A 26,712-nucleotide genomic window follows, 5' to 3' on the forward strand; every position below is an offset into this window, starting at 1 on the left:
ACATTCTTACAGCGATTCTTTTCCTTGAAGTTTTGTTTTCAGTTCTTTAAAATGGGGTCAGTTAATTCAAGTTTAACATCTCAGTCACATTTTTCCCTTTTTCCAGAAGCCTGTCTTTTCCCAGCAACCCTCAGAGAGCATCTATCTCGTTGCCTGTATGCACACTGACTTGATCTATTCTACCTATACACTCCTTGCTCAGAACGCATTCCCAGGCTGGAGGCTGTAACATTTAATTAAACATTAATAGGGTACTAAGCCCAAGTTTAGAAACCTCTCTCAATTAGTTTTAAGAGGAATTTTGATTAATTAATGAATGAGACTATATGCCGTGGTCTTCTTTTATAGCAGGCAAATGGGTTGTGTAGCTTACAGCTTCCTTAATGGTACAATATTGTTTGCACTTACAGCAGAAAGAAAAAATTGCTTATGACCAAAATTTCCTATTTTTTTTCCCCCTAAAATTGATGAAATCAAACCAGAAAACAATGAAACTAGCTTATCCAGGGAGACTATTTCTTTTCCTTGCGCTGTGCACACTTCATGCTATGTAGGATTCCTATTCCTGCATCTTTTTTATGGTCCTGATGTATTTCTCAATCATTTAAACCTTGCCTACAGTGAAGCCATGTAACCAGAGATTTTCCTGGTTGCATAATGTCCAGTGTGCTCCCATTGAAATACAGGTGCCCATGCAGGTGGTCCTTGTATCTTTTACCAAAAGAGCATCACCTCTTTCCTGTAAGGATTAAGGTGGATATGACCAATAATAAGGATTTAATTAATTTAATTAATATCTATATAGAAATCCAGTGAGTGAGGCAGGCAGTAGAACTTACTACTGACTGCCCGTCAGTCTGTCAGGTAGGAGAATAATCCAGCTGTAAACCCCATCTTGTAACCATAAAATCCTACAAATACAGAACTATGTCAGGATCTAAAAGAAAAAAAATTAACCACATGACTGGTACTTTTCATGTCATGTAACCCAACATGAGAGGTTTTTTGAGAAGATCATGAAATCTGTCCCCTCTTTTAAAATTCAGTGGCTGCTCTGCTGGCAGAAGCTACTCTTAGCAGGTCAGATGCACTGCCTTGGGTTGCACTCTTCCTTGGAAAAAAAAGCCAGTCAGTACTCAGAAAACAACTGGAATAGTTAGGAGAGAGAGGCATTTTTCTCCTCATCCTCCTCCATACGTAGAAACATGTATAAACATACACATTTACACATACATATCTATACATAGGAGACGTACAGGGCTGTGTGTGTATAAATAAGCTTTGCATGTAACAACTATTCCATATTTGCTAGGAATTTCAGCATGATCAGGAATTCAGTGTAGGAAAAAAAGAAATCAAGAATTGCACAGAATGAAGGCATTTTTTCCTGCACTTAAAATGTCACTGAGTTTTGTGTAGATGGAGAAACTCATTCTGGAAATGTCCGGTTTATTTGTAGCCTCTAGAGGGCTCCTGACACCTACACACTGTCAGGGTTACCCGTGTGTGCAGGACTACGGAACTAAAATAACAGCTATGGTAGAGAAAATGAGAAATTAATTTTAATTTTAGTTCTTTTGGTATAAGATCAGATGAGTTTAATCACAGAAAAATTCGGTTAGCATAAGGGGAAGTCACGGTGATTAGACTTGCTAAGCAATCAGATAGCTCTTACTTTAAGACGTCAGTTTTACCCAGATCTAGCTATTATTTGTCATTATTGCTTTTTGTAATTTCTTTGATCTTTCTTTTTATTCTTCTTCATTAATTGATATTGTTTACTGTAGGATGTGTGAGGAACATGTGTACAATAAATGGAATAAGATCTACTTAAAGCCCCTGTGGGTTGTGATTGAAAATATTTGTTACACCTTGTGTAACTCCTCAGGAATGTCTGATCAATGTGTCTCCATCATACACAGCCTTTCATGATTAGGACAGCTATTTTTAAGAAAGTGATATGTGTTGAGGCACCTTACTTTTATCCCTTTGGCAGGCAGATATGTATCAACATATTCTTTGTGTAAGAGCAATGATCAGGGCTCTCCTCAATGCAATATTCTCCTCTAACTTCTCCTTATGTGGTCTAACAGCTTGGGATTGCACAAACATACTTCTAGTTAGTGGCAGAAATCCCTTCCCTTCCTTGTCTGGAGCAGAACTTCAGGTAGCATCTATTTAGTTACGAAGTGTGTCTTGTGGCAACAGGAGGTTTTGGGGCTTTTTCCTGTTACCCTCATAATAAATCTAGCTGCATTATGTTATGATAAGACATTAGGAAAATTTAAATTCTTCCTGAGAGTTCTTCTATTTCACTTTGACTTAAAGTATGTTCAGAAATGATAATATTAATTTTTTTTTAAAATCTGAGCTTTAATTGCAATCCATTAGGCAGATGAGGCCATCAGCATAGCTTCTTACAGCTGAGAGTTACTGGAAAGAAAGTGTGTAGGAAAAAAAGGTGACCACATAAGCCTACTTAGGAGAACAGATGTAATGGAAGATACTGCATTTTTTGTGTCTGACTGATGGTAGATGGAAGATGAAAAATTTTCATTTGTAGTTTCTCTTCTTGGATCAGTTTCTCTGTCTCCACCTTTTTGGTTTTTGTCTTGCAGTATCCTTGGTAATAGCACAGGATTAATTAGCTAATGACACTGAATCCCATGTGCATATGAGGCACCAAGAACCCCCAGCACAGCTTGCTGTATTTGGTTTCTGCTCTCTGCAGGATTAATCACTTTCTTTTTAGAAGTAAAACAGCCAAAGTTCCCTGATGTATTTTTCCACTTCATGTTGATCATTGTTAAACTGTAGCTTCAGTTATTGCAAATATCAGTGAGTAACCTGAACTAATTGTAAATGGTATTCTGTATCAATTGATTTATGATTTCAAGCCATAATTCAGTATTTTCGTAGTGTGATTCATACAAAAAACAACTCCCCCCTGCCCCTCCCCCCCCCTTACTATATTATGCTGCTCTTCATGTGAGAAAGATTATACTTACTGAGGAGTGAATTTAATGAAATATTTAAGCAATTATTCTAAAATTTAGGACAAACTTCCAATATCATTTGGGAGGCTTTGTAGCTGTGCAAATCCTGCCTGAACCTGCCTGAATCAAGGATCTAGTGTGATAGTTGGCTGTTTCTTTGGGATTCAATTCAATTTCTTGGGTGTTTTTGCTTTTTTTTTTCTTTAGCCCTTGTGTTCAATGCCAGAAAGTGCACCTTCCTTAAGGAAACCTAAGAACCACAGCAGTGACAGTAGCTGTGATAGCGGGAGCAGTGTGTCAGATTCGGGAGAAGAAACTGAAAAGGAAGATCACAATGAAAAAAAAGAGAAAAAAGTGTCATATGATCTTGAAGAAAATAAATACAAATCTTTGGAACGATCAGGTAAATGAAATGATCGCTTTTCCAAGTCTGGCACTGACGATGAATCATATGAAATTCTTCAGTCTTTCAGAATTTATCAACCTTTGTATCACAGGGTTAAGCACTGGTTTACTTGTTTCAGTTTCTTTAAAATGTTTTCTAAATTAATAGATACAATGTTATTTTTCATTTCAGTGGTGTATTGTCTCAAAGAATTTGATAATGTAATTGCACATGTGTAGCGGTACTTTTAAAATGTTATTTTTCATAGCAGCATTTACTTAGCTGAAAACTGAATTGTAGTCAGGAAACCACACACAGAAGCCACATACTTTTTGACCTAAAGAGCACATGCCCTTTCATAAATCTCATGCGTGTTATAGTGGATTGGAGTCTGTGTGATTAAAGGCGAATATGAGGAAGAAATAAATGTTCCTATAAGTATGTAAATTCTGTATTCTTAGGGGATCTGACATGACTGACCTCTACATATATAGTGCATATGTGCACACATTGATCATGTGTGTTGTTAGTTACAAAGACTAAAAAATGGGTGTTAAGAGAATAGTAAGTAATAACATCATTCGTTTAATTTGTCTGCAGGTAGAATGAACTGCAAACCTTCAAATAAAAATGTAAAGTCTCCATCATATTCGTCCCCCACATCATCCACAGGTCCAATAAGGCGTTCTGTGAGCTGCCCTCGTTCCATATCAATACTCACTATGCAGTCCCAGGGAGCTGAGCAGCGCCCTGTTTCAGCCAAAGCATCTCTCCAAATGCAGCGAACATCCTCAGTGAACAGGTCTCACTCTTTAAGTCGTAGCCCATCTTCAGCCAGAGTCTCTCAGACACCCACCTTGGGAACTATGAACTCTTCAGGGGTGAGTTAACACAGCAGTTGCATGCAAAATGTGTTCCATTTTTCTCTAAAACTCAATAAATACATTAGTAATTTTTGCAACATCAGAAAACTTGAGGTACTGTAGTCAAGATTATTTTGACAGACACTCGAGCGTATAATATCTCTAGACCTGTATGTGACATGGGGTGAGTGCCAGCTGTCATGTTCCAGTGTTCCTGGTGCAGCAGTACAGATGTTACATTTTGTGGAAATGGAAATCTTAAGAGTTTTTGTGAAGGGGAAACCTTCACTCCTAAATAGGCTTTTGAAGATACAAAGGTTCACTACCTCTCTTAAAAATTTCCTGTGGTTTATTTGGGGGCTGCTGGTTCTGAAATAAGGCTGTTGTACCTACCTTCAAAATCTTTACAGTGACAAAAATACATCCAGATTTCAAACCCAATGTATAATCCAAAGGTAAATGCGTTGTGCCAGAATAAAACATTAGTAAGTCTTTGTATGGCTGTCCATTGTAGAAGAAGGTGAGATTAATTTTCAACCTATATTGCACTATTTTGCGTATGCTATATCGCTTCAGTAGAGCTCTACTTCCAAAGTGAACAGCTGAAAATTTATACAGTGCTTGTGGTCTTCAGAGTTTGCCACTGCAGTAACTGACTCAGAAGCCATTTTCTTTTTTTTTTAAATGAAGATAAAATGTCTTTCATTTGAACTCTCTCCTTGAGACAGGCAAGCAACTAGCCCAAGTAATTACTAGACCAGATTAAACCCTTTTAATTGTTTAGCATTTGTGTGATTAGTTGTACTTTCACAATGTACTTCTGAACCATGTACATTTTTTCATTTTGTTAGCAGATTGTCTTCCTCTTTGGTATCTCCTTCATAGTCCAGGCATTTCTTCTTTTGTGTTTCTATGATGGACCCCATATGTACTTATCCCTAGGCAGCGTTTGCAGGGATCAATGCCCAGCCTCATTCAGGATTGCACTGCGTGCTGGTGCCAGAGTGTTTCCATTCATGCTTTGATGCCTGACCTATATATTTCATCACCCAAATAATTTGTGTGGAGATGGGGCAAAACAAATTGTACTTTTAACCCGTATTTGCATCCTCTCTGTGAGCTTTGGTTGTGAGAAATCCTTTTGTAATGCTAATTAACTTGCTTCATAGTATTTACTATCTCTAATCATCATTTTTATCCGGTAGAACGCTCATTGTCTGTTTTGCCTGTGAGGCTTTGTCTAAATGATGAAAAAGGATCCTTTTAAAATTGTGTGCTGACATCTTGTGAAATACTCCTTAAGATGGTTTTCCATCTTTAAAGTCAGCTAATAGAATTGGAAAGACATTAAGATTGTGTCTTCACAACAACGTGTTAAAGGTATTTTTTATCGCATTAGCTATCTCAAGTTTAAAAAGTACCCTTTTATCATCACGATGTACTATGAGAGTTTAATGAGACAATGCTAGTATAGATTTTTCTATTCACATTAACTTTATATCAAATACAAATTACTGAAAGATTAAAAGCAGTCTCTTACCATCTGACGTTGAAAATGGGCTACTGGCTTAAATTAACATTAGTAAGAAAGCATACTCTCTTTTTCATTGAGAAAGCTCCACCACAGAAATGATCTTGATGTGCAGAACAATTACATTGGGTGATAGAGCTTAGGCCATGCTTCCTAAAAATGATGTGAATAAAATTACTTACAGAATGGATAAGAACTACTCATAATTTAGCACTGTATTCTGAATGGAACTCTGTTCATAATTATTTTTGCAACTAAGAATAATGTAATATATATTACTGCTAGAATAACATTAAAATTGATAAACTGTGACTTACTAAGAAGAAATCATTTGTGCATGATAAAGTGTTAGTTTAGCTATCCTTTGGGCAAGAAAAGAGCAGTACACTGCCATTTTTGGAGTCTGCTGAGATCCAAATGTTTTAAAGCTAGGGAAACAAAATTTAAATCACTTACAGTTGGGAATTACAGACATATTCTTATAGGAATTATAAACAAAAGTGGGTTTGAAAATATTTGCTATCTTATTATTTCAGCCACATTAACATGTATCAAATAACAAAGTATTTTTTTGTGCTTGAAAATATTTATCACTCAAATAAAAATATCCTTAAGTATTGTAGTTGTTATAAGATACAAAGGTTGGAAGTGCCTAAAAATTTTGGATTTCACTCTTGAAAAACATTAAAATTAAGCTGACTTGGTCTTGCAAATGTGAAAATACAAAAGTATGTGAAAGTAAAGAAAGAGGATCAGAAATACTTCTAACTAGTGTGTCATGTTTTAAGGAAGACCCCCTAAACCCTCCAGGGATGCTCTTCTGCAAGCACTGTAGGGGTTCAGATTAGTGTTGGTGTAAAAAGCACTGATATTTTAAACAAAACTCTGGACAACTGAAGACACTGTCAGACCCCTTAATGACTAAAGTAGAAGGAAAGTGTCCTTTTTAATGCTTCCTGAAATCTTGGCCCTGTGATATGTTGCCAGTTTATGTTAAATTGTTGAAGTGAGGAACTGAAAGGATGCTTTTTTATGACTAATAATATTTTTCATTATGTTGAGTATAAAGTCAAAGTCTGAGATCTCAGTTTCAAATTTATTCTTTAAATTGTGGGCACCATAAATATGGAATATGTGTTTGTTTATTCTATTTCAAACAAACTCACATTTAAACTGTTTTTCTTGGATTTCTTGGCAACACTAAGTAATGGTGATGCATTAAGGTAAGTGATATATATTAGTTCTGTATTAGATACATGTCTATGCACTTTAATAATATATTTTATGTCACTCTACTTAGAATTTTTTTTGTCAAGCAAACATCTTTGTAAAGTGATTTAATGGCACACTTGAAATGTTTTCCTCTGCTTCGTGTTGGCTTTTAGAGTGAGTCTTTGCTGCAACAGAAAACAAAAGAGCAAGAAATTGCTTTGACAAAAGAGACTCTTCTCCTTATCAATGACTTGAGAATCAAGTTCCCAGGAAAAACAAATGAAGAATCTGAATTAATTATAGAAGATGTAAGTATCTATAAATAAGAAAGAAGAACAGTCTAGACACTGTTTAGGCTACTGAAATGAAGGAAAGTAAAAAGCTTGATCTATGATTCATTAGCTCCTGTGGCTCTAAAACTTCCAGAACTCAGGATAACTCAAAAGATTTTGAAAGCTTGGAGCTTTGCATACTTTCTGACCTTAAAAGAGCAGCACTGAAAACATTCCTATGTCCTTATAAAATATATGAGAAATACGCAGGAGGGTTAGGAAAATTCAGTTTTTCATTGTAGAGGAAGTTCAAACTTTTAAGTAAGCTGAGAAGAATGTTACAATTCATATTTCATCTGATATTGTTAAAACAGATCCTGACCTGTTTAACTTGCTCACAAGCAGGCATACTACAGAACTCAGAATGGTATGCTGCAGGCAGAATGGAGCTTTGAGGGTCATAAAGAACACCAGTCACATGCTTTTTGGCTCCTGTAGTCTACCAAGTTAGCCTTTCTCACATCCAGCATTGTCCTGAGCCTTGTAGTTTGGTATTAAAGACATGTGAAACAATGCCCAACTAAAGGTCAATTAAACCCCAATACTTAATATATGTAAGAAGAAATTATGTGGTATCTGAATACCTTTTAAGTATTTAATGCAAAGAAGCTAAGAGGATGGAAAAGAAGAAAATGAAGACAGAAGTTCTCTTACCAGTTTAGAAGAAAAATGAAAGGATTCAAATTAACACCCGTGTTCTGATGTAGTGAGCACAGTCCATGGTGTGTTAAAATTTATCTGATTTATTATCTGGCCAGAAATGTCCTGAGCTCTGTGAGCTTTCAGAATGTTGATTATGTCTCTAGTAATCTCTGCAGTTACACTGGAATGGAAAGGAGTTCTTCTGTAATGATGGTTGATTTGGGTGATGCTGGAAGGTAGCATTCACAGCCAGCAGATTGGACATCTCAGAAGCAGCACTAAAATGCTTCATTGAATGTTGTCTCTGATGCCCGTGAGCAGTTCTGTGCGAGGGGCTGCGAGTGCTCCATCTGGCGGTGCTTCCTCACACGGCGCCAGCCTGGTGGGACACGCACCTTCCTATGGCAGAACTCTTAAAATTCGTCTGGCCACAGCCAGTTCCTGATGGGAAATAATTCATACGGAGGAAAATGAGTCCTGGTATATTGGTTGCTGGTGAGCCAGAACTTGTTGAAGGTCTGGAGTAGAATAGAATGATAAAATAACAAAATGAGAATAAAAATGTATGTTCACAGCTTGAGCTATTTTGGTAGCACTTAGATTTTGTGAAAGGAGAGTGTTGCAGTTCATATATGATTATTTATAGAAAGGATGATTTCCAGGTATGTCTAATGTCCCTTATGCAGCAAAACCCCTCACTATTTAAATAGATCAGCAGTTATGCATTATTGAACTTGCTACTCTCAAGAAATCAGAGCTGAGTCAGTCAAGACAACTCTCTAACTGCTTTGTAGTGTATGATTGTCAGAATCAGGTAGAAAAGAGGGTAGGATTGAACTGAAGCATCACATAGATCTTTGCAAATGTTGCCCCATATACATTTGCAAATATTTAGCTATTTCTTTTAGAGAAAACTTCTCACGGCGGTCTTTAAGATGCTCACGTCTTTAAGCATTAGGAGTGCTCATGAATGAAAGACCAGCTTTCAGTTGTTTTCATGTGTATTTTTTATCTTGTGTTTTACAATGACTACAGATTATGGATAATTGGAAGTATCATAAAACAAAAGTGTCATCCTATTGGTTGGTAAAGCTGGATTCAGCAAAGCAACGAAAAGTAAGTGACATATTTCATTTTTGTAAGGTCATTGAAAGCAGATGCATAGCAATGTTTCTACTGGTGTTTAGCAGTAGCTCGAAGTGACTTGAGATGCCAAAATACTGGTTATTGATACTAACATAGATATGCATTAATTCTATTGTAGGAAATTATGTTGCTCTATGGTTGGAGAAGCATGATTGTTCTGGATTGTAATTTAAAAGTCAATTTCTCAAAAAATTAGTCTGCTGAAAGAAAAGCAAACAAATAAATGACTAGTGTTTAAATACCTAAGTTTTAGCAAACATTCTGTGAAGTGTATTCACTCAGCAGATTTGATTGGTAAGGGCTACACCAGTCAGCAGTTTCAGACCAGGCATATTAAAACTCCATTAGAAGTAGTGATACTGCACTTGGATGTTCGAGTATTTAACCCACAGTATTAGAACAGATCATGTTGAATAAAAAATGGGCCTACCAAGCAAAGAATTTTCTCCTCGAAGCATTATTTCAGAAAGCCTCCAATAGAGGGTGGTTCTGCCCTTTATTTGACTGGCAGTCATGTTAAACCAAGGGCACATGTACAAAGTCAGGATGATAAGGATTGATGTGCCAGGTTGTTACTTGCAAAAACTGCACAATCAAAAGTGTGGACTTTTTGCTCTTCTTGTGAGGACATCTTTTACGACTTTAAGAGACTTATAATTCCTGAAGCACTGGTGAGCCCTTCATCTTTGCTTGCACTGGATATGATTTGCCTTTTTTTTAAACTGCTTTTAACCTCAATCCCTTCAAGCAATCAGATAGTTATTCTTAGAAGGGTAGTTTATAAAAACGGATTAACTTTGACAATGACATTGCAGCTGAAGACTGCCAAATGTCTTTTGTTGATTTGAAAGAAGTATGTTTTATATTCCAATGAGGTGGGTGAAGGAGAAGTGAGCAAGGTGGAGAATATTTATGCAAGTAAGGAATCTGTCTCAAAGGTACCTTTCGCAACTTTGTGAAATACAAAACAGAGTCTCAGTCCCCTTCACTCACTTACTGGGAAATTCTAACAGACAAGAAGAAAATACCTGGGCAATGTACTAGATTTCACTGTGTTCATCCCTGACAGCTGTATTTGCTTAACAATTATTCAACATGATGTAGAAAAATTAAACTTAGACTCAGATTCTTAGTGTGTAATATTCTGTCATTACAGCATGAGTACAGGAGGCATTCACAAGCAAGCTGAGAGTAAAGCAATTAAATAAATTCATGTTAAAAAGAAATTTAACCTCGAAGACTTTCAAGGAAAAGAGGTTTTTGTATGGGAGGAGTTAGGACTCCTTCATGTTGCATCACTTTACATAATTTCTTTAAAAGTGTTTTGATGGTTACCAGAGTGTTTTGAATATGCCCTTTCATAACATCTTGTTCTGTTACACTTAGATAATTTGTTTTGTTAAAGTAAATGATGTAAATTAAACAGAAAGATGAAGGCAAGCTAGGGAAATTAACTTAGAAAAATGAAGATTTAGGTTTCATGAAGTTCCAGCACTTGTGCAATGCCTTGTCTTTTTTTCTTAAATGGATGATTTTTTTTTGCCATGTTTGCAAATTAAGGACAATTAACTGGCACATTTCCTGCTCTGGCATATTGGCAATATCATCACAGTAAAAACAGCAGGAAAGAAGTTTTTTCCAGAGTACCTGGCAGCCTGTGGCTTGCTCTAAAATGTTTAGTTCTTAGTTTTCTTCAACTCCAGGTACTACAGTAAAAGAAAAAGCTCTACACTGGCATTGTTGTTCTTAGCTTATGTCTTTCAGACGAGAGAGTCTATACAGGGTGGAATTGTTCTTTTTCACACCGGGAGAGACTATTAGTCAGTGTAACATTGCAGAGAAATATGTGGCTGATCCTTACGTGATTGAGGGACTGAGGTGGTTCAGATGGATGTGTATGACCACAGATACTCGCCATGTGTGTGGGAAAGCCTTGGACAGCGAGACATTTGAAAAAGTGCTTGCAAAGCATGAAGACAAAAGGGTAATGCTGCTAAGGAAGTGTCTGAAAGTCTGGGCCTGTTCTACAGGCATGGGGCAGTCCAAAACCTGGGTTTAGCTCCTGCTGTCACTAAAAGAGATCAGCACCCTTAGGTTTTAATATCTTACTCTTTCTATCTCACTCTTTGGGAGGAGGAGGCCATGGGTGTGGGTTTTAGTGTGTTAGACACCTGCATTCATAAAGATTCCCAACAGAGAGGACAGTATTGTATTTACTTTGGGTTATTATGTGCAGGGAATTAGTGCAAAACCTGTGCATGCAGACTAATCCCAGGTCTTCGAAAAGATGGAAATAACGTGGAAATAACATATTAAATAACATTTTAAATAATATGGAAAAATGTATTTCATTAAGGCTCTCATTATTAGATATCTATAGATTTTCTGCCCATTAGGCATACTACACAGCTTCCTTGTGCTATTGCAAGCATTTTGTTTATTTAAGCATTATTTCCTTCACTGCCAGACTATTTATAAACATCAGTTTGTTATGCAGCACCTAAAAATTGCAATTCCACACCGTGCTTCCATACTTTACTGTTCTACTAAATGTCTTCCACCTTTTGAGAGCCAGGATTCACCATGTGAATCAGTTTGTCATACATACCTGAAAGTTTCCAGGGGAAGAATTGTACCTTCTAATTTAGAAAATCTTACACCAAATCAGCAAGTACCTTCATCTGTTTACCACCCACTTGAGTCTGATTGGTTTTTGGAAGATGCTGTTATGCAGAAGAGGCAGAGAGGGTGTTTCCTTCAAAGGAAATTTAATTGATTTAACTGACTTCTTTGTTAATAGGTTACATACACTGTAGGTTTTTTTGTAGGACAGATTTTACAGATTTTCTATTTAGAGGGCCAATATGGGGCCTAAATACTACTTTGGTCGCAAAACTATTCCCAGACTTATTGGTAGTATCTAAATAGACAGAATCCAAGACACTCTGGAGCCTGATTCTCTCCAGTGATTATGAAGGGAACAGAGAGGACTGACTTAAGAGAATGCCCAGATGTTTAAAAGCAGGCATGATGAGTCCCACCTTCCTTCCATGCCCCAGTTCAGTGGGATGTGCACAGGTGTATCCATGAGGACTAATGAGTTGGATGTGCAGCTGTCTAGCACTATATTGAATGCAGCTCAGCCTTTATGCTCTTGCATTTAAATGTAGTCTGTATGTAATAAATCCGTGGTGTGTCTGTAAATGTTCCTATTTTAGACGTCTTGCTGATAATTTTCTTACCTACTGATTTCACTACACTGTCTCCTGCCAGGTACGCTAATACGGTTTGACCCTGGGTAACGCTGAGCTTCAACAGACATCAAACCAAGGCAGTTTGTAGTTTTTCAGGACATTTTAGTTCTTTATAAAATAGATGGTATTTTACAAGGGAGTGGGAAAAGGAGATATACCAATTTGGGTTGTTAATTTTGCTTCTAGTTTGTAATTGTGTCCATTTTGTTTCTTTTTACTCTTTCAGTCATTTGAATGAGCTAGTATTGAACTCTGAAAAAATAGAAATGAACTTTTCTGTAATAAAAGAAAATCTTTTTATTTGACTTTACAAAATGTTCTTGACAGAAAGAATATGTAATAAAAGTTAGCTGATGAATGCACAGAAATGAACCATAGACATCTGTAGGAATGTATAGGTATGCAGTCATATGTGTAGGTATACCTGTCTGTGTGTGTGCAAGGGCATCCACCATCAGCTGGGTTTTGGTTTTGCAGCATGTCTTTAATTTACTTGGAATGCTCTTTCCTAGGTTTTGGATATAGTTAGGACAAGTGTCCGTGCAGTTCTACAGCATGTCTGGAAAGCCCCAGACATTGAAAATTTACATCTCTACCGTCTTTTTAACCGTGTATTTAATCGCTTACTTTGGAGCCATGGTCAAGGCCTATGGAACTGTTTCTGTAATTCAGGGTAAGCTGATTTTTCTTTTCTTAGTCTTCTTCGTAACTTCACAATTACAATCAATGCTGGCATACTTTGTTGCTCATTTTCATTCACTAGAATGCTGCAATACATTGAACTTGTTTTAAAAGCAGCTTAAGATATATAGTAGAATTAAATCTAGCAATAAAGGCCAACCATTTTAGAAAGGGAATCAAACATTTAGTAATGTATTTATAAATAAAATAATCTAAGGAAAAAAAATAAGGAAAAAAAATGTTCAAAATATTTGAGCCGTAACTCATTTACTGGATGGTGCATGATTTTAAGGCCACTGTGTCAAGTGTGGATTTGCCATCAACAGAAATCATTGTCATATCTATTTGTGCTCCAGACTCAGAAGGGAAGAGTTCAGTCATAAGTGCAGCTGACGTCTCACGCCAAATGCAATGTCACCTCTGTGATTTACAAATAAACAGTTCAAATTTTTGTTCCTGATTACATTCACTGTTTCCCATACTGGTAGAAAGTTAAGTATATGTGGAATATGAAATGTCCACCCAGAGGTAAGCAGGTGTTTTTGGTTTGGGTAGCAAATACAAGTTTGTTATGGGGAGGAAGAGATCTGGACATATAAGTAAGTTCAATAACCTGCATTTCAGAATCTACATTCCTGAAATCGAAGGCATTGGTACAAATACAGATTTGGGGGGTCATATCAGGGGTATAAAACAATTCCTCCCACCCACCAATTTATTCATGAAATAAGAATACAAATTTTTAAATATGAAATATATTGCATACAAAAAAAGGACATTTTCTCTGTTAGTATATAAAATGTATAAAGAATGGGAGGCGGTTTCATTAGCTTACATAAGGTGTTCTGAGAGATGTATTGAAAATGAGCTACAACAATTATTGTGCTGCTGGATATTGTATGTACAAAGGAATCAAGTCAATAGGTTGTTCACATATGGTCATTTGTCATATGTAAAGAACTCACACAATACCCTTGTTAATTGTTTCCCTACAAAATGGATAATAATAATAAGAGGTATCTGAGGGGTCCAAAAGATCAACAGGTCTTTTCCCGTCATCTTCTCATTGCTGAAGGATTGTTGTTTTGCAAGCTGTTAGGAATCTTTACAGTTTTTTCTTTTCTTCATGCTAGCAGAGGTGTGTGAAGTCTTGAGTATAAGCTCAATTCTTTTGTTGTCATAAAATATTATAAGTGGAGCTATTATTTGACAAAGATTCAGTTCCTTGTAAGAGGAGTTGTTATGTAAAAGATTCTAAAAACACTGTAAAAGTAATATATAAATATCCAGTATGTGTAGCAATCACTCTGCATGTTATATACTTAATACAGAATTCATGGAAGAAAACAAAAGAGCTGTTTTCACCTTGCCCATATGTTGGTTATTCAGTTGCAAGCATCCTTTTTGCCATATAACACATGACTGGGAACTCATGACAGCACCTCTGTTGCAGAGAGGCCAGCTTCTCATCACTCTCCCCTATGAGTTCATTGTGCCATTTTAAGGAAGAGATTGGAATAAACTTAGTACATGTGTAGAATTTGGAGAAACATGTTGGGAAAGGGGTATTAATGTGCTGATTCAGAAACAACATTACTATATGAAAATTTATTAAGGAGTGTAGTATGTTCACTATTCATAAGATACATATCTTGGGAGAAGAGTGGAGCTGATGACCTTAAGGTTTCCTCTTGCTGGTTAGAACTCTGCTAGGTATGTGCTATTTTAGTGAAAAGAAAGAACAAAGAAAATCTCTGTGAAAAAAAGGTGATGCAGAGGGTTTCATAATGCTACATTTGTTTTACTGTATAATAAACAATTAAAACTAATAGGAGAAAACTAGTAGAACCAGTTGACTTCAGATGCTTATAAAAAGAGTAACACATAATTGACTGTATTGCACAATCAAGTATAATACTCTTTTTTGTATCTGGTGAGGAGTCTGTGATTTCTTACTAATGTATGGAAGCTAAATTTACAGCATAACCAATTAAACTTAGGAAACAGAACTCTTGATCCCTGTTGATTGCAGTATAATGGAGAATGAACTGAATCTGTCTAATACACAGAGGAGGTTGCACAGGCACATTTATATGACAGCTCATTAAAATTCATGTGTATGTTTCCAAAACTCAGCTTTTGTTATTAGGGTAACTATATAGCACTAGTTCATAGTCAGCCGTGGTTGCAGCAGGCCATATATTTTTGTCACTGAAAAAATGCCTCTAAACTGTCGAAAAGTTATCACAGACTTCAAAGCCCAGAACCTAAGGAATTTATCAGGAAAGTTTCTTCTACAGGATTTCTGAGTTTTATGGATTGAATTATAATATAATTATGTGTAGCAATGTGAATCCGTTGAATGAATGTAATACTTAGAACTTCATCTTGCTACTTTCTGCCAACCATCACATGACTGCATGAGGAAAGACTAAAGACAATAGATTAATTTTCATATAAAAGTACATGTGGACAGTTCCCAGACAGAAAACAATTGAGAAAAATATATTAAGGAAAAGTAGTAGTATGACTCAACGATCTTAAGAGGTCATTTCCAAGCTAAAAGATTCTGTGATTATTAAGTTTGTGAAATTAAACACTTTCGATGTATACAAACAATACTTCTTAAACAACTACGAATAATTATTAAGGAGAAATGCTTGCATCATTGAAAATTATGTTTGTAATGAAAATTCTGTAGGACTGAATGTTTTCAGCTGGGACATACCATCTAGACAAAGGAGCCAGGCTGACCAATCAGTTGGCTGCACATACAGCTCATCTTTTAGTCATTAATGGTCTTAATTCCATCCTAATCATAGAATCATGAACTCATACAGTGTTAAGGGGTTGGAATGGACCTTAAAGATCAGCTAGTCCCAATCCCCCAGCCATGGACAGGGACACCTCCCACCAGACCAGGTTGCTCAAGGCCTTATCCAACCTGGCTTTGAACACTGTTGGGGTTGGGGCATCCACAATGTCCCTGGGCAATCTGTGCCAGTGTCTCACCACCCTCACAGTGAAATGCAGCCCAATTAAAAAAAATCTCACTAGGCAGGAGTGAGCTTGCTGGTTCTTTGATCTTGTTTTAAGGATGAACTTTATACACTGGCATTGTGAAATCTACTGCTGCTCTCTGTGGGCAAGGCTAAATCATCCTGGATGCTATGTTGAAGCCAGATGCAGGAAATTTTCCTCACTCTGTGAAGTGCTTCTTTCATACACAAACAAAAAACCTCAAGCTTACAAACCATCTGTGCTGCTGGATAATAATTTTGACCAAGAAAAGTCTTCACAAGCACCATGTTGCCTTTTAAAACAGATGGAATCATCTATAATTTGGTCAGACAAGAATGTTGAAGTGTATGCAAAGAACTATTTATTGTAGTCGTCTGTGCTAAAACACACCTGGTTTATATTGGTATGCTAGGGTTTGGTAACTTTTTTTTTCAAAGAAAAATGGCATATTAAGAGAACATAAGAAATTTTTCTATAGATGTACTTTGCAAGTTGCACTTAATTGTAGATAACCAACCCCATGTGACCAGAGGAAATAATAAATAGCATTTGAATAACTAAAGTGAGAGACTCTTGTCATATGATTTTTTGGATAAGGAAGCAGAGCATGTACTAACCTCCTGTAAATTAATTTAATATTTGTTTCTTGGTATCATGTACTTAAAATAAAGGTATTATTATGCCATGTGGACATTTAGAAATAATTTATTACATTTGTTAATTCCTTTAATATCATAATTTCGTTCAGGCAGTAGCCTTTAAAAAGAGTGAGTGTTTTTTGTTATTCCTGTTGTAAGACAAATACCCAATTTTGTGACAGTAAATCTTTACATGCTAAACCTAAGTAATGGCTCTGTAAACACTTTAGAGAACAAACCAAGTGAAAAATGGCAGTGGAATTTCCCATATAAAGATTAACTTCTTAATTTGTGTTTTGGACTCAGCATTTGCCAGTATTTGTGTTAAATGGTATAGACCTTTCCTGTACACAGGCAAGGTCATGCTTTTTCTCTTGTTCCTCGGTTGTTAAATCTGATGTAAAGCAGTAAAGCTCTTAGATTGCAATTTGTGACAGAGAACATGAATTTGTTTCTTTTTCCATAATAGGAGCTCTTGGGAAACCATATTCAGTAAAGGCTCAGAGGTGGTGACTCCTGAGCAACTCCAGTGTTGCCAACGAATAGTACAGCTTTGTAAACACTGCCTGCTGGTAGTTTACAAACATTCATCAGATTCAAGAGGATCCCCGACTGGGATGAGCCACCACTGGGATGATACAAGGTATAAATTTGAATATTTTCCTTCTAAATTCTAAGTATAAAAGATAGTACTGGAACAGGTTTCAGTCCATATTGCTACCACTAAACTTTTAAGTCTGGTTCACTCTGTATTTAAGAAAAAAACCCAGCAAACTCCCCAACATTTCCCTTGCTCATGACTTTCAATCATTCTAATTCACTACCCCAGTCATGAAGTGCTACCAAAAGAAAACTTGACATACACATCTTGTGTGAAAGTACCCTTATTAAACTCTTGATTGCCTACTGCCTAAATAGCTGCAGCAAAGGCTTTCCATAAAGTGAACTGAAAATTTCCTTTCTTCCCCTTCCCAGATCCCTCAAAGTCACTGTTTCCAGATTTGCATTCCTAGAGGTATCCTAACATGTCAGATACTTCTGGCTTCACATGCGCAGTGGGATGCTATAGGGGCACAGCTCCAGCCAAGGGTCAGGTAAGTGCCATCTGATTCACTGTATTGCACAGTTTTGCAAAGTTGATTTCCAAAACCTATAGAATGAAAGTTTTATTATTCCATCTTACAGAGCATAAATATATTTTCAAACCTTGCAAAACAGCATCATATAGTAAAAGAATTATTTGGCACTTACCTGATTCTCCATTGGCTGGTTTAGTTCCCCAACTGGATACAATAGGAGTGATGATATTATCAGTATAGGGATTACTGAGAATGTTCCATCTGTGGCAGTCAACAACATGCAATTCAACAGTCATAGATGGAGAATTAAATGTCAGTTTTAAATTACTTAGGATCCAAATTCTATTCCATTTTAATTACTGTGTATATAAAGTTACAAATGCTTTCTTTATATAAAATATCTTACATATATTATTACATAGAAGGGCTTTGTGAGTTAAGTATTATGTGAAAAACAAATTTTTGATATATTATCTGTTAAACTTATTTTATGACTTAATTGCTGACTTATATCTCAGATTAGTTATTTGATACACTGGACCCATGTGTTATTGACATGTGGATCTTAAGACACTCTAACATAATTTAAAGCCAAGCAGAAACTGAATTTGTTTGATCTCAGCAAAAGTAGAAATATGTTAGCCACAAACGAATCGTATTCAATATTAGCATCTACTGAGCTGTAGCAGGAGTATGGTAAAGTCATTTGGATTAGCTAAGACTAGAAAACCTTGAAGTTTTTATTGCCTTTACTGTTAATACTGCAGAAAATTTTACATCCTGACCAACCACAAACTATTCAAACTGATCAGATTACTCTAATGTACTTAGCTAACAGGCTTGCATTTGGAATGCAATGAAAGGGATGGTCCAAGAGAACTTTCTCGTCTCCAGTTGCTGTATTCCTTTGGATGCTGACTGGAAGTTATTCATAAATTTCATAGGCCAGAGGAATCTAAGCCCTCTGTACCCTAAATATCAGGAATGGAGTGTCAGGACAACTCTGACTGATCAAAATTACAGTTTTTATATTAGTCTCCATAAATGTTTCATCTATACATGGATACAACAATATGCCAGTTAACCATGATATTCTGAATCTGTGAAATGAAAGACACGTATGGAAATAAAGGCTCTTGTCTGTTACTGCCCACAATTGTAAGGGTAAGGAACTACTTTTCTAGAAATGGGAGAACCACAACACTATTTCACTTTCCACTTAGGTTTCTGTTTTTAATGAATCTCCACTACTAGTAGTAGTTTTCCTGACTCTCCATAAAATTGTGTGGAGCAAGAAGGTATCAGAATGTAATTTAATAAATGTATGAGAAGTCAATTTTTTCAAGACTTTATAAAATCTAATTTGAAGAACTTTGTTTTTTCTGAGCACAAACCAATTTTTTATTTTGTTTTTGTTTAGGAAACAAATGTTTGTGAAACTAAAGCTTTCACAGTTTACAAATAGATACCTCTTTAGCTGGGAAAATTTATTTGTACAGGGAGAGATAAAAAGATAATGAAAACTGCCACAGAGTTTTTAATAACTTCTCAAATTTCTTTTTCAATTCTATCTCTTAACTGCAGATCCACTAAATAAATAAAACATTAGGACTGCTCAGAAACTATACCAAAGTCTCTTAAAAAAATTAGCTAAAATCAAACTGTGTAAAAAGTAATAAGTTAACCTGTGCTACAAAATAAAAAAAAAGTCTACCACTAGGTCCCTATAGTTTTCTAAATGCCCTTATCTATTACATGGCATATTCTCTGGGAAGTATTAGAGTTCTTTACTGTATCATCAAGCAAAAGTAGGACTTGGTCTGGTGAAATAGTCAACTGTCAAGCTCACCACCAACCCATTCCAAGTCAGACTTTATTTTTTCACAAATTGTTTAAAAAATATATTGGTGATAAAGATTTTCTCAAGCTTAAACAAAGCACATGTGTACACTTTCTTGTATAGATTGTCTCCCCTTGACCTGTGCCACTGTTTCTATCCATGAGATCAGTCTGACCAGTCTTTTAACTTGTTTGTCATGTATCAATATGATTCGCTAGAACTGCACAACAATTTTAAGCAATAATTTGTACAATGTGTTGTGTTAATCCATCCTAACATTGACATAATTCATTGTGAAATTCTGATTTGGTATGGATGTTATTTTTGCACACTTAATTGACTTCAACAACTAACTATTAGGTAATTATACCATGAAAATATTTAGGAATTAATATTAGGCATATGATAAACTATTGTTTGTATTATTAGGTGAAATAAAAGTTGCCTGAATTTAAAAGGTAAATAGTCACCGATGTGAATTACTAGGTTGTAGGATCATTTCTTCCTGTACTACAGTAGTGATGATAACATCTTTTCTTAGACCATTAGAGCTGGAAACCAAAGCTGAAAATTGTTTTTGGTCTCTAATCAGGTTTTTTTTTTTACAATCTAACTTTTTATGAGCTGGTTAATTTCATTTGCAGTTTTTGCCGAGTTTAAATTAAACAGGATTCTCTTGTTTACACAGGATTCCATTGTTTATTTATTTCATGGCTTGAAACATAAAGGACTATAAAGATGTTTGATCCTCATAAAACAGAGTTTTAGATTCCTTTTCTGAGTTAGCTTGTGCCTATTGCCCTCTGTGTTTCATAAATAGCATTTACTGTACTGACTTTCCTGCATACAACTATTATAAAGTCTGGCACATTAACAATGAATTCTTTTGCTCTTGAATGTTGCTTTGTCTGTAAACATTGCTGTATTTTTCATATCCTTTCTAGGTATTTATTGCCAAGACCTTCACTGTTCATCCTGAAATCATCCTCATCCAAACTTAGCTGCAGTTCATCCGGAATGCCTCGCCCTAACATTTTGTTCACACACAGATACAGTCACTTGTGAAGTAAAAGGAAAATTGCTTTTGTAAATAATAGCACTCAATTTCTTTTTTTTTAATTTGTGGTGGAGCTAAACATAAGCACTGTTAAATATTTCCTACCATCATATTATAATAAAATTTAGCTGAAAACCTACTGTAAAAGCATAGCTTTTCTGGGAACATAATGAACCTTGTTAAGTTGTTTACACACACACGTGAATGTGTAGATCTTACTAGGTTTATAAGTAATTCCTTCCTACTAGAAATGTTATTTTTGCTGCAGAATATATAAAATGGAATTGTTCTTGGAGATTCTATTACAGTATTACATTATTTTGTAAGTACAATACTTTGACTTTAAAATTATTTATTGTAAACTATATTATTTATTGTCTCAAATGTAATTTATTCTTTAACAAAGCAGATAATTAAAAAAATCTAGTAGAACAGTAAAACTGTAACAGTTATCAAAAATAGTCTGATCAGTTCTTGAACCTGTTTAAAATAAACCCCAAAACTCTGTAAGCCAAACCTAAAGCAAACATATTTTAACTTCTCCTCTGAAATGACAAGATCTATTTAATGCTGCTATTTTTCTTAAAGGACATGATGTATCTTTTAGCCAAAGTGAAGGCATCTAGTACGCAAACAGTAAAATATCAGTTTAGGCATTCACTTCCTAATTGGATTCTCATAATAAAATGGAAGCCAATGTTTGTTTCCAGGTTTTCATTCACATTACCTATATCCTGTGCCTTTAGGTTTCCTTTGGGAGCAAGCACTCATCCTCAGCTCGCACTCGCATGCATAGTTTTTCTGTTACACTGCATAAGTGGTAAAGCAGACATTTTTAGGAAATACTGCAGTTGTAATGTATTATTTCAAACTTAAACTAATTGGTTTGTTGTAGTTTTTAGCATGCAATCCAGTACCTACTGTAGAATGTATCTTTGCAACAGACAGTATTTTCTAGATTGCTGACACCTTTAAATGTTGGAAATGTAATTCATTAGAAAGCTCTCATTCAGATCTAGATTCCTGGGGCTGGCTGAACAGCACAAAACCAAAATGAGCCAGAGCAGGAATCTAGTATTAACAGGATTTGTAGCCTGAAAACATCATTCAGGTTTTGCTACATACAGCTATTCATCCCACCCAGCATTGTGCCATGTGAGCCTTATTCGTTATAGAAATAATTATTAAACAAATCAGTTAATCTAGATTTAAAAATTAATTATGTTTTTTAACTGAGTAAAGAACAGCGTAGTTATTATTTACCAAAGACTTGTGTACTTATCAATCATTTAACCCTGAAACGTGTTTGTAAATTATCAATGCATTTCAGGTATACTTTAAAAATAATTTGGGGGCTAATTATCCTCAGGAGCAAGTATGTTAGTGTTTTTTGATATCCAGCAATTTAAGACAAATTTAAGAGGCTTAAGAGATTTGAGATTGAAGTCGTATGGAAATGATTTTTTTAAAAGTTTTAGTCATAGGATATATAAAAACTAGGATTTTGGTTGAGATTTTTGATGCCTGTGCTGTAGTGCCTCAGCTCTAGAACTGCAGAATATATAACAAGAATGTTTGTAAACAATTGAAAAACTCTCTTGAGAACTGCCAGATCAAAGAAGTCTTTTGGTCTGGTGAAGTATTTTTAATTTTTGTGGTAATACTAGTTCAGTAATATAGTATGTTCACATTAATTGTATATCTCTTTTGGTCCATACAGTGACTATTAAAGCATACTCTGGTTATCTGTAACACCTAATAAAAGCTGTAAATTTTCTCTTCTTGAAGGATGCTTCCATTGTATTTTACTTTTGGCCATAAGGATAAGATCAGCTTCCAGCTAAGCTTGCCAGACTCAAACAGAGCTTTAGGGTAGGAGGTTCACGTCTTTTTTTCCTTTTTTTTTTTTTTTTTCTAAACTTCACCGATTTCTATTCTTGAATGCCAGTGCTGGGCCAGGTCAGTCTGTACAGAATACTCTGCCAAGAGAAAGAGGGCTACTAACCATACTATGGACAGATCTAGAAAAAGAATACATTTAACATGTACAAAAGTGGACCAGATGGTGGTTTACGTCTGACATTACTTAATATATTTGTATTTCTGATACCTTTCCTAAAGTGGTCATGTGTTCCTAATAATGTGTGAATCAATACCTTCAATAAATGTCATGCTACACTTTGCTGCAGCTCCTCAGAACCAGCGTGTGTGCTCTGCGGGTGAATTATGGGCTGCACCTGTAGCCCGGCTCCAAGTAGTGCCGTAGGCGGAAGCATTTACCCCTTTCCTCTGCAAAACAGCAGCAATTTGCTTTGTGATCAGACCAGTGGTCCTAGGGAAGTCTTAATTAGTGGCCTTGAGCTCCTGCAAGCCCTGCTGTGGCAGCACCTGCAGGCTTTTGAGCAGCAGGTCTGCCCACCCCTCATCCTGGCCCCGCCATCCAGGCTTCGCTTGGGCAGCAACAAACTCATCAGGCGTGGAGGTGAGGGCAGCACCCGCAATGCCTTTCGTAGTGTAACGAGATCCCGGGCAGGTTTTCAAGTGCTGTGGGAGCTGTGATGCGAAGCAGAGGAACACTGATAAATGTTCCCAGCGGTCGATCTTTACCCAGTTAAGACGCGAATGGCATAAGGTAATGTGTTGTGTAGCGGTGTATCGCAGCACCCGGAGCGCGCTCTCTGCGCCGCCGGCCCTCGGCACCTGAGGCGGCAGCCCCGGCGCGCCCGGCGGCGAGAGGGGAGCGGGCAGCGCTGAGTTCCTCGTTAAGGTTCATCAATAATGGGACCTCCGGAAGCCCCGCTGGCGGTTAGTCAGAAATATCGCCCTTAATTTTTTTTTAATTCCCGCGACACGGTTTTTACAGTTCATTAGTCGAGAGCGGCTGGCAGCGCCGGCACTGCCCTTTGCGGGTCGGGAGCGGGGCCGGAGCTGGCGGGAGAGGCCGGCGAGGAGGCAGCGCAGGTGAGCAGCGGCCCCAGGCGGCAGCACGAACCGTGCCCCGGCGCTCGTACAGCCCCAGCGTAGGGATGGGCTCGGAAATGCCAATTATTAAACATTACAAAGACTGCACGCCTTATTTGAGGTCCACAGCAAGGAAAATACTTTTTGGAAACCATTGCTTAAATGATGGAGAAAACGTTACCTGAAGTACATCGTAAGGACACCTGTTCCTAGACCTTGGCCTTGGGTTAGTGTCCTGTCTAGAGTGACTGTCTTATCTTCATTATGGAGAAATTAGTCTCTACCTGCTGATTCTCTGTACAGAAAAGTAAACAAATTAATCAGCGTTTAAAATTACATCTGAATGGTTCCTTATCTGGTCTAGGAGTTCTAGAACAAATTCACTTTTATATATAAAACCTTAAGTTTACAGTTTATGACTTTCTCTGGGTATTCAAGTGAAAGCATTGAAAATATGCCCAGAGGGATCTGGACAGGCTGGATCGATTGGCAGAGACCAAGAGTACAGGGTTCAGCAAAGAGAAGTGCTGAGTCCTGCCCTTGGGTCACAGCAAACCTCTGCGGTGGCATGGGCTTGGGGCAGAGTGGCTGGGAGGCTGCCTGGCAGAAAAGGACCTGGTGGTGCTGGTCAACAGCTGCTGGATATGAGCCAGCATAGGCCAAGGAGGCCAGTGGCATCCTGGCTTATATGAGAAGTAGCATGGCTGGCAGGACTAGGACAGGGATTGTCCCGTGGTGCTTGGCACTGGTGAGGCACCTCGAGTGCTGTGTCCAGCTCTCGGCCCTGCAGAGGAGGAAGGACCCCGAGGTGCTGCAGGGTGTCCAGTGGAGGGCAGTGGAGCTGGCGAAGGGTCTAGAGGGTAAGTCCTAGGAGCAGCTGAGGGAGCTGAGGATGTTTAACCTGGAGAGGGGAGGGCTCAGGGGTGGCCTTATCTCTCTCTACAGCTCCCTGAAAGGAGATCCAGATAGGGTCAGGCTGGTCTCCCAGGGAGCTGGTGACAGGGCAAGAGGACATAGCCTCAAGCTGTGCCAGGGACGGTTCAGGTTAGATATGAAGAGGAATTTCTTGACAGAAAGAGTGATTAGACATTGGAATGGACCTCCCAGGGAGGAGGTGGAGTCACCATCCCAGGAGGTGCTTAAGAAAAGGCTGGACAGGCACTTGGTACCACGGTCTGTCTAGTTGACCTAGTGGTGTTTGGTCATAGGTTGGACTTGATCTCAGAGGTCTTTTCCAGCCTAACTGATTCTGTGGAAAGACTGAATTGCATTGACAGGGATAGCATCTAATTTAGGTGTTAGCAAATACGAGTATTTGCATTGTTAAACATGCATTGTTAAAACAGTTAACTTGAAGCTGTTGCAATGAGAATCCATTTTCAGGAGGAAATAATTTGCTGTTAAATGGCATTCTTACTGGAAAATCTTTCACTCCAGCATTTGCTAAAAACATCTGTAATTTTTTCTGTATGTGGTAAAATTCCCATGTGTTAGTTGTTATTCTGCATCTGTGTTCTTTGTTCTCTGCCAGCCACCTCTGTGCAGTTCCCTACATTATTGAAATCTCTTGTTAACATAGAAGAGTTTTTGTTAGTGTGTAAATACCTGTAGCACTTTAGGACTCTTAAGGAAATGGGGGTAATTTTGCCATTTACGTATATGGAACAGAAGACTCTGCTTGTGGGGGATCAAGGCAGATGCATTCTTGATGTTTTTAACATATTCTCATTTCTTCTTTGAAACAAAGAGCAACACTTTTGCAGAAAGGAAAACTGCTAATACTGAACTGAGTAATGCCCTTCTTTCAGCACAGATGCTATAGCTTATGCTATAAAACAATGCAGTTAAGACTACTGTGCATGGCCCCAAGTACCCACCGAGTGGGTCAGCCTGCTTTTAGCACCACAGAGTGAAGTGCAGCCCGTGGCTGGCTGAAATGGTGGCTGACACGGGTGCCCAGAATCCCCTCAGCATGCCGTGCTGGCTCAGGTGGCTGCACAGCAGTCGGTCTGCTCTGCACTGGCCCCTGTCAGGACTTATCAGCAGCATTATGAAGGGTAGGGGAGCGTAGGGAAGTGACCCCTGTCTGCCCTTCCCGCCGTGCCCTTGCAACACCACTGCTCCCAGCTCCTGTCATGCAGCTCTGCTGAGCACCAGCACACAGAGTGCCACGGGAGTGATGTCTGTCAGCATGGGCAGCCCACTTGATGCAAAGCACTGCTTTTTAAGGCTGAGGGTGGCAGTCATAAAATAGATTGGAGCCCAAAAAGGGTATAAGAAGTAAGGGGATCTGGTGAGAAAAAACATTCTCCTGGAGAAGGTTTCATATTAAAAGTTTTCCTTGTGCCCATCTTTGTGGAAATTATTTGCTGTTACGGCAAATAATTCTGCCATGGCAGAACAGATTGTTTCACCTAATGCTATATATAATTTTTAGCCGAGTGTCACAGGGTCATCTGACTATCCTACATCATTATACCCAGTCAGTTGTTCCTGACAAAATTCCCCACAATCCACTGTCTCTTTTGGAAGCTTATCAGAAGGACATAGAGGACCTTATTTTCTAAATAGAAGTTTTCAATTTCAAGATTAAAAAAAATAGGCCTTCAATATTTGTATTTCAAACTTCTATGTAGTCCACAGATTTCTTGATCTGACCTAGGTATCACAATATCACTCTGGCTGTCCTTTCGTAAGAGGGATGGGATTAATTTACTTTGCAAAGAGAAATACAGCTCTGAGTGACATGCAAGTGGACTTAGTAAAGGTGCATCTGGCACAAGAATAGGCACAAGAATAGGCACAAGAATAGGCAAAAAACTCAATCTGTGTTTCCAGGAGAATGCACCTGTGCTCCAAGCAGCCCTTGTGTGCAAGCACCTCTCTGCTGAGTGGTCTTGCTCAATACTGAAGTTGCTTCCTCACAGCTCTGACATTGCTCGCTCTTCCAGGGACTTGTGGGTCACATAGAGCTACAGGCTTCATTAGTTCTAGTGTTTGTTTGGTAAAATAACTGATGTTCAATATCCCTTACAAAGGCATTAAATTTGTCAAACAACTAAGCAACGAGACAG

The 26,712-nt window shown here is 37.5% G+C and overlaps 1 protein-coding gene across 8 annotated transcripts in view; it reads left to right on the forward strand.

Moving 5' to 3' along the window:
- The window catches only part of TTLL7 (tubulin tyrosine ligase like 7), a 65,628-nt gene extending 42,763 nt beyond the window's left edge, over nt 1-22,865 (forward strand). For 5 of the 8 annotated variants that reach the window (XM_032117422.1, XM_032117424.1, XM_032117423.1 and 2 more), the window contains 8 exons: nt 3,204-3,399; nt 3,982-4,262; nt 5,568-5,624; nt 7,161-7,295; nt 8,997-9,077; nt 12,874-13,034; nt 17,171-17,344; nt 20,565-22,865. In XM_032117422.1, the coding sequence (XP_031973313.1) occupies nt 3,204-3,399; nt 3,982-4,262; nt 5,568-5,624; nt 7,161-7,295; nt 8,997-9,077; nt 12,874-13,034; nt 17,171-17,344; nt 20,565-20,685 (1,206 nt within the window). In that variant the 3' untranslated portion in view covers nt 20,686-22,865. Of the gene's footprint in view, nt 1-3,203; nt 3,400-3,981; nt 4,263-5,567; nt 5,625-7,160; nt 7,296-8,996; nt 9,078-12,873; nt 13,035-17,170; nt 17,345-17,676; nt 17,796-20,564 lie in introns of all 8 variants that reach the window. The other 3 variants (XR_004241703.1, XM_032117425.1, XM_032117426.1) reach the window with 3 other exon arrangements.
- Nucleotides 22,866-26,712: the final 3,847 nt, after the last annotated feature.

This window comes from Corvus moneduloides, chromosome 9 (assembly GCF_009650955.1).
Source record: "Corvus moneduloides isolate bCorMon1 chromosome 9, bCorMon1.pri, whole genome shotgun sequence".
Taxonomy (NCBI): Eukaryota; Metazoa; Chordata; class Aves; order Passeriformes; family Corvidae; genus Corvus; species Corvus moneduloides.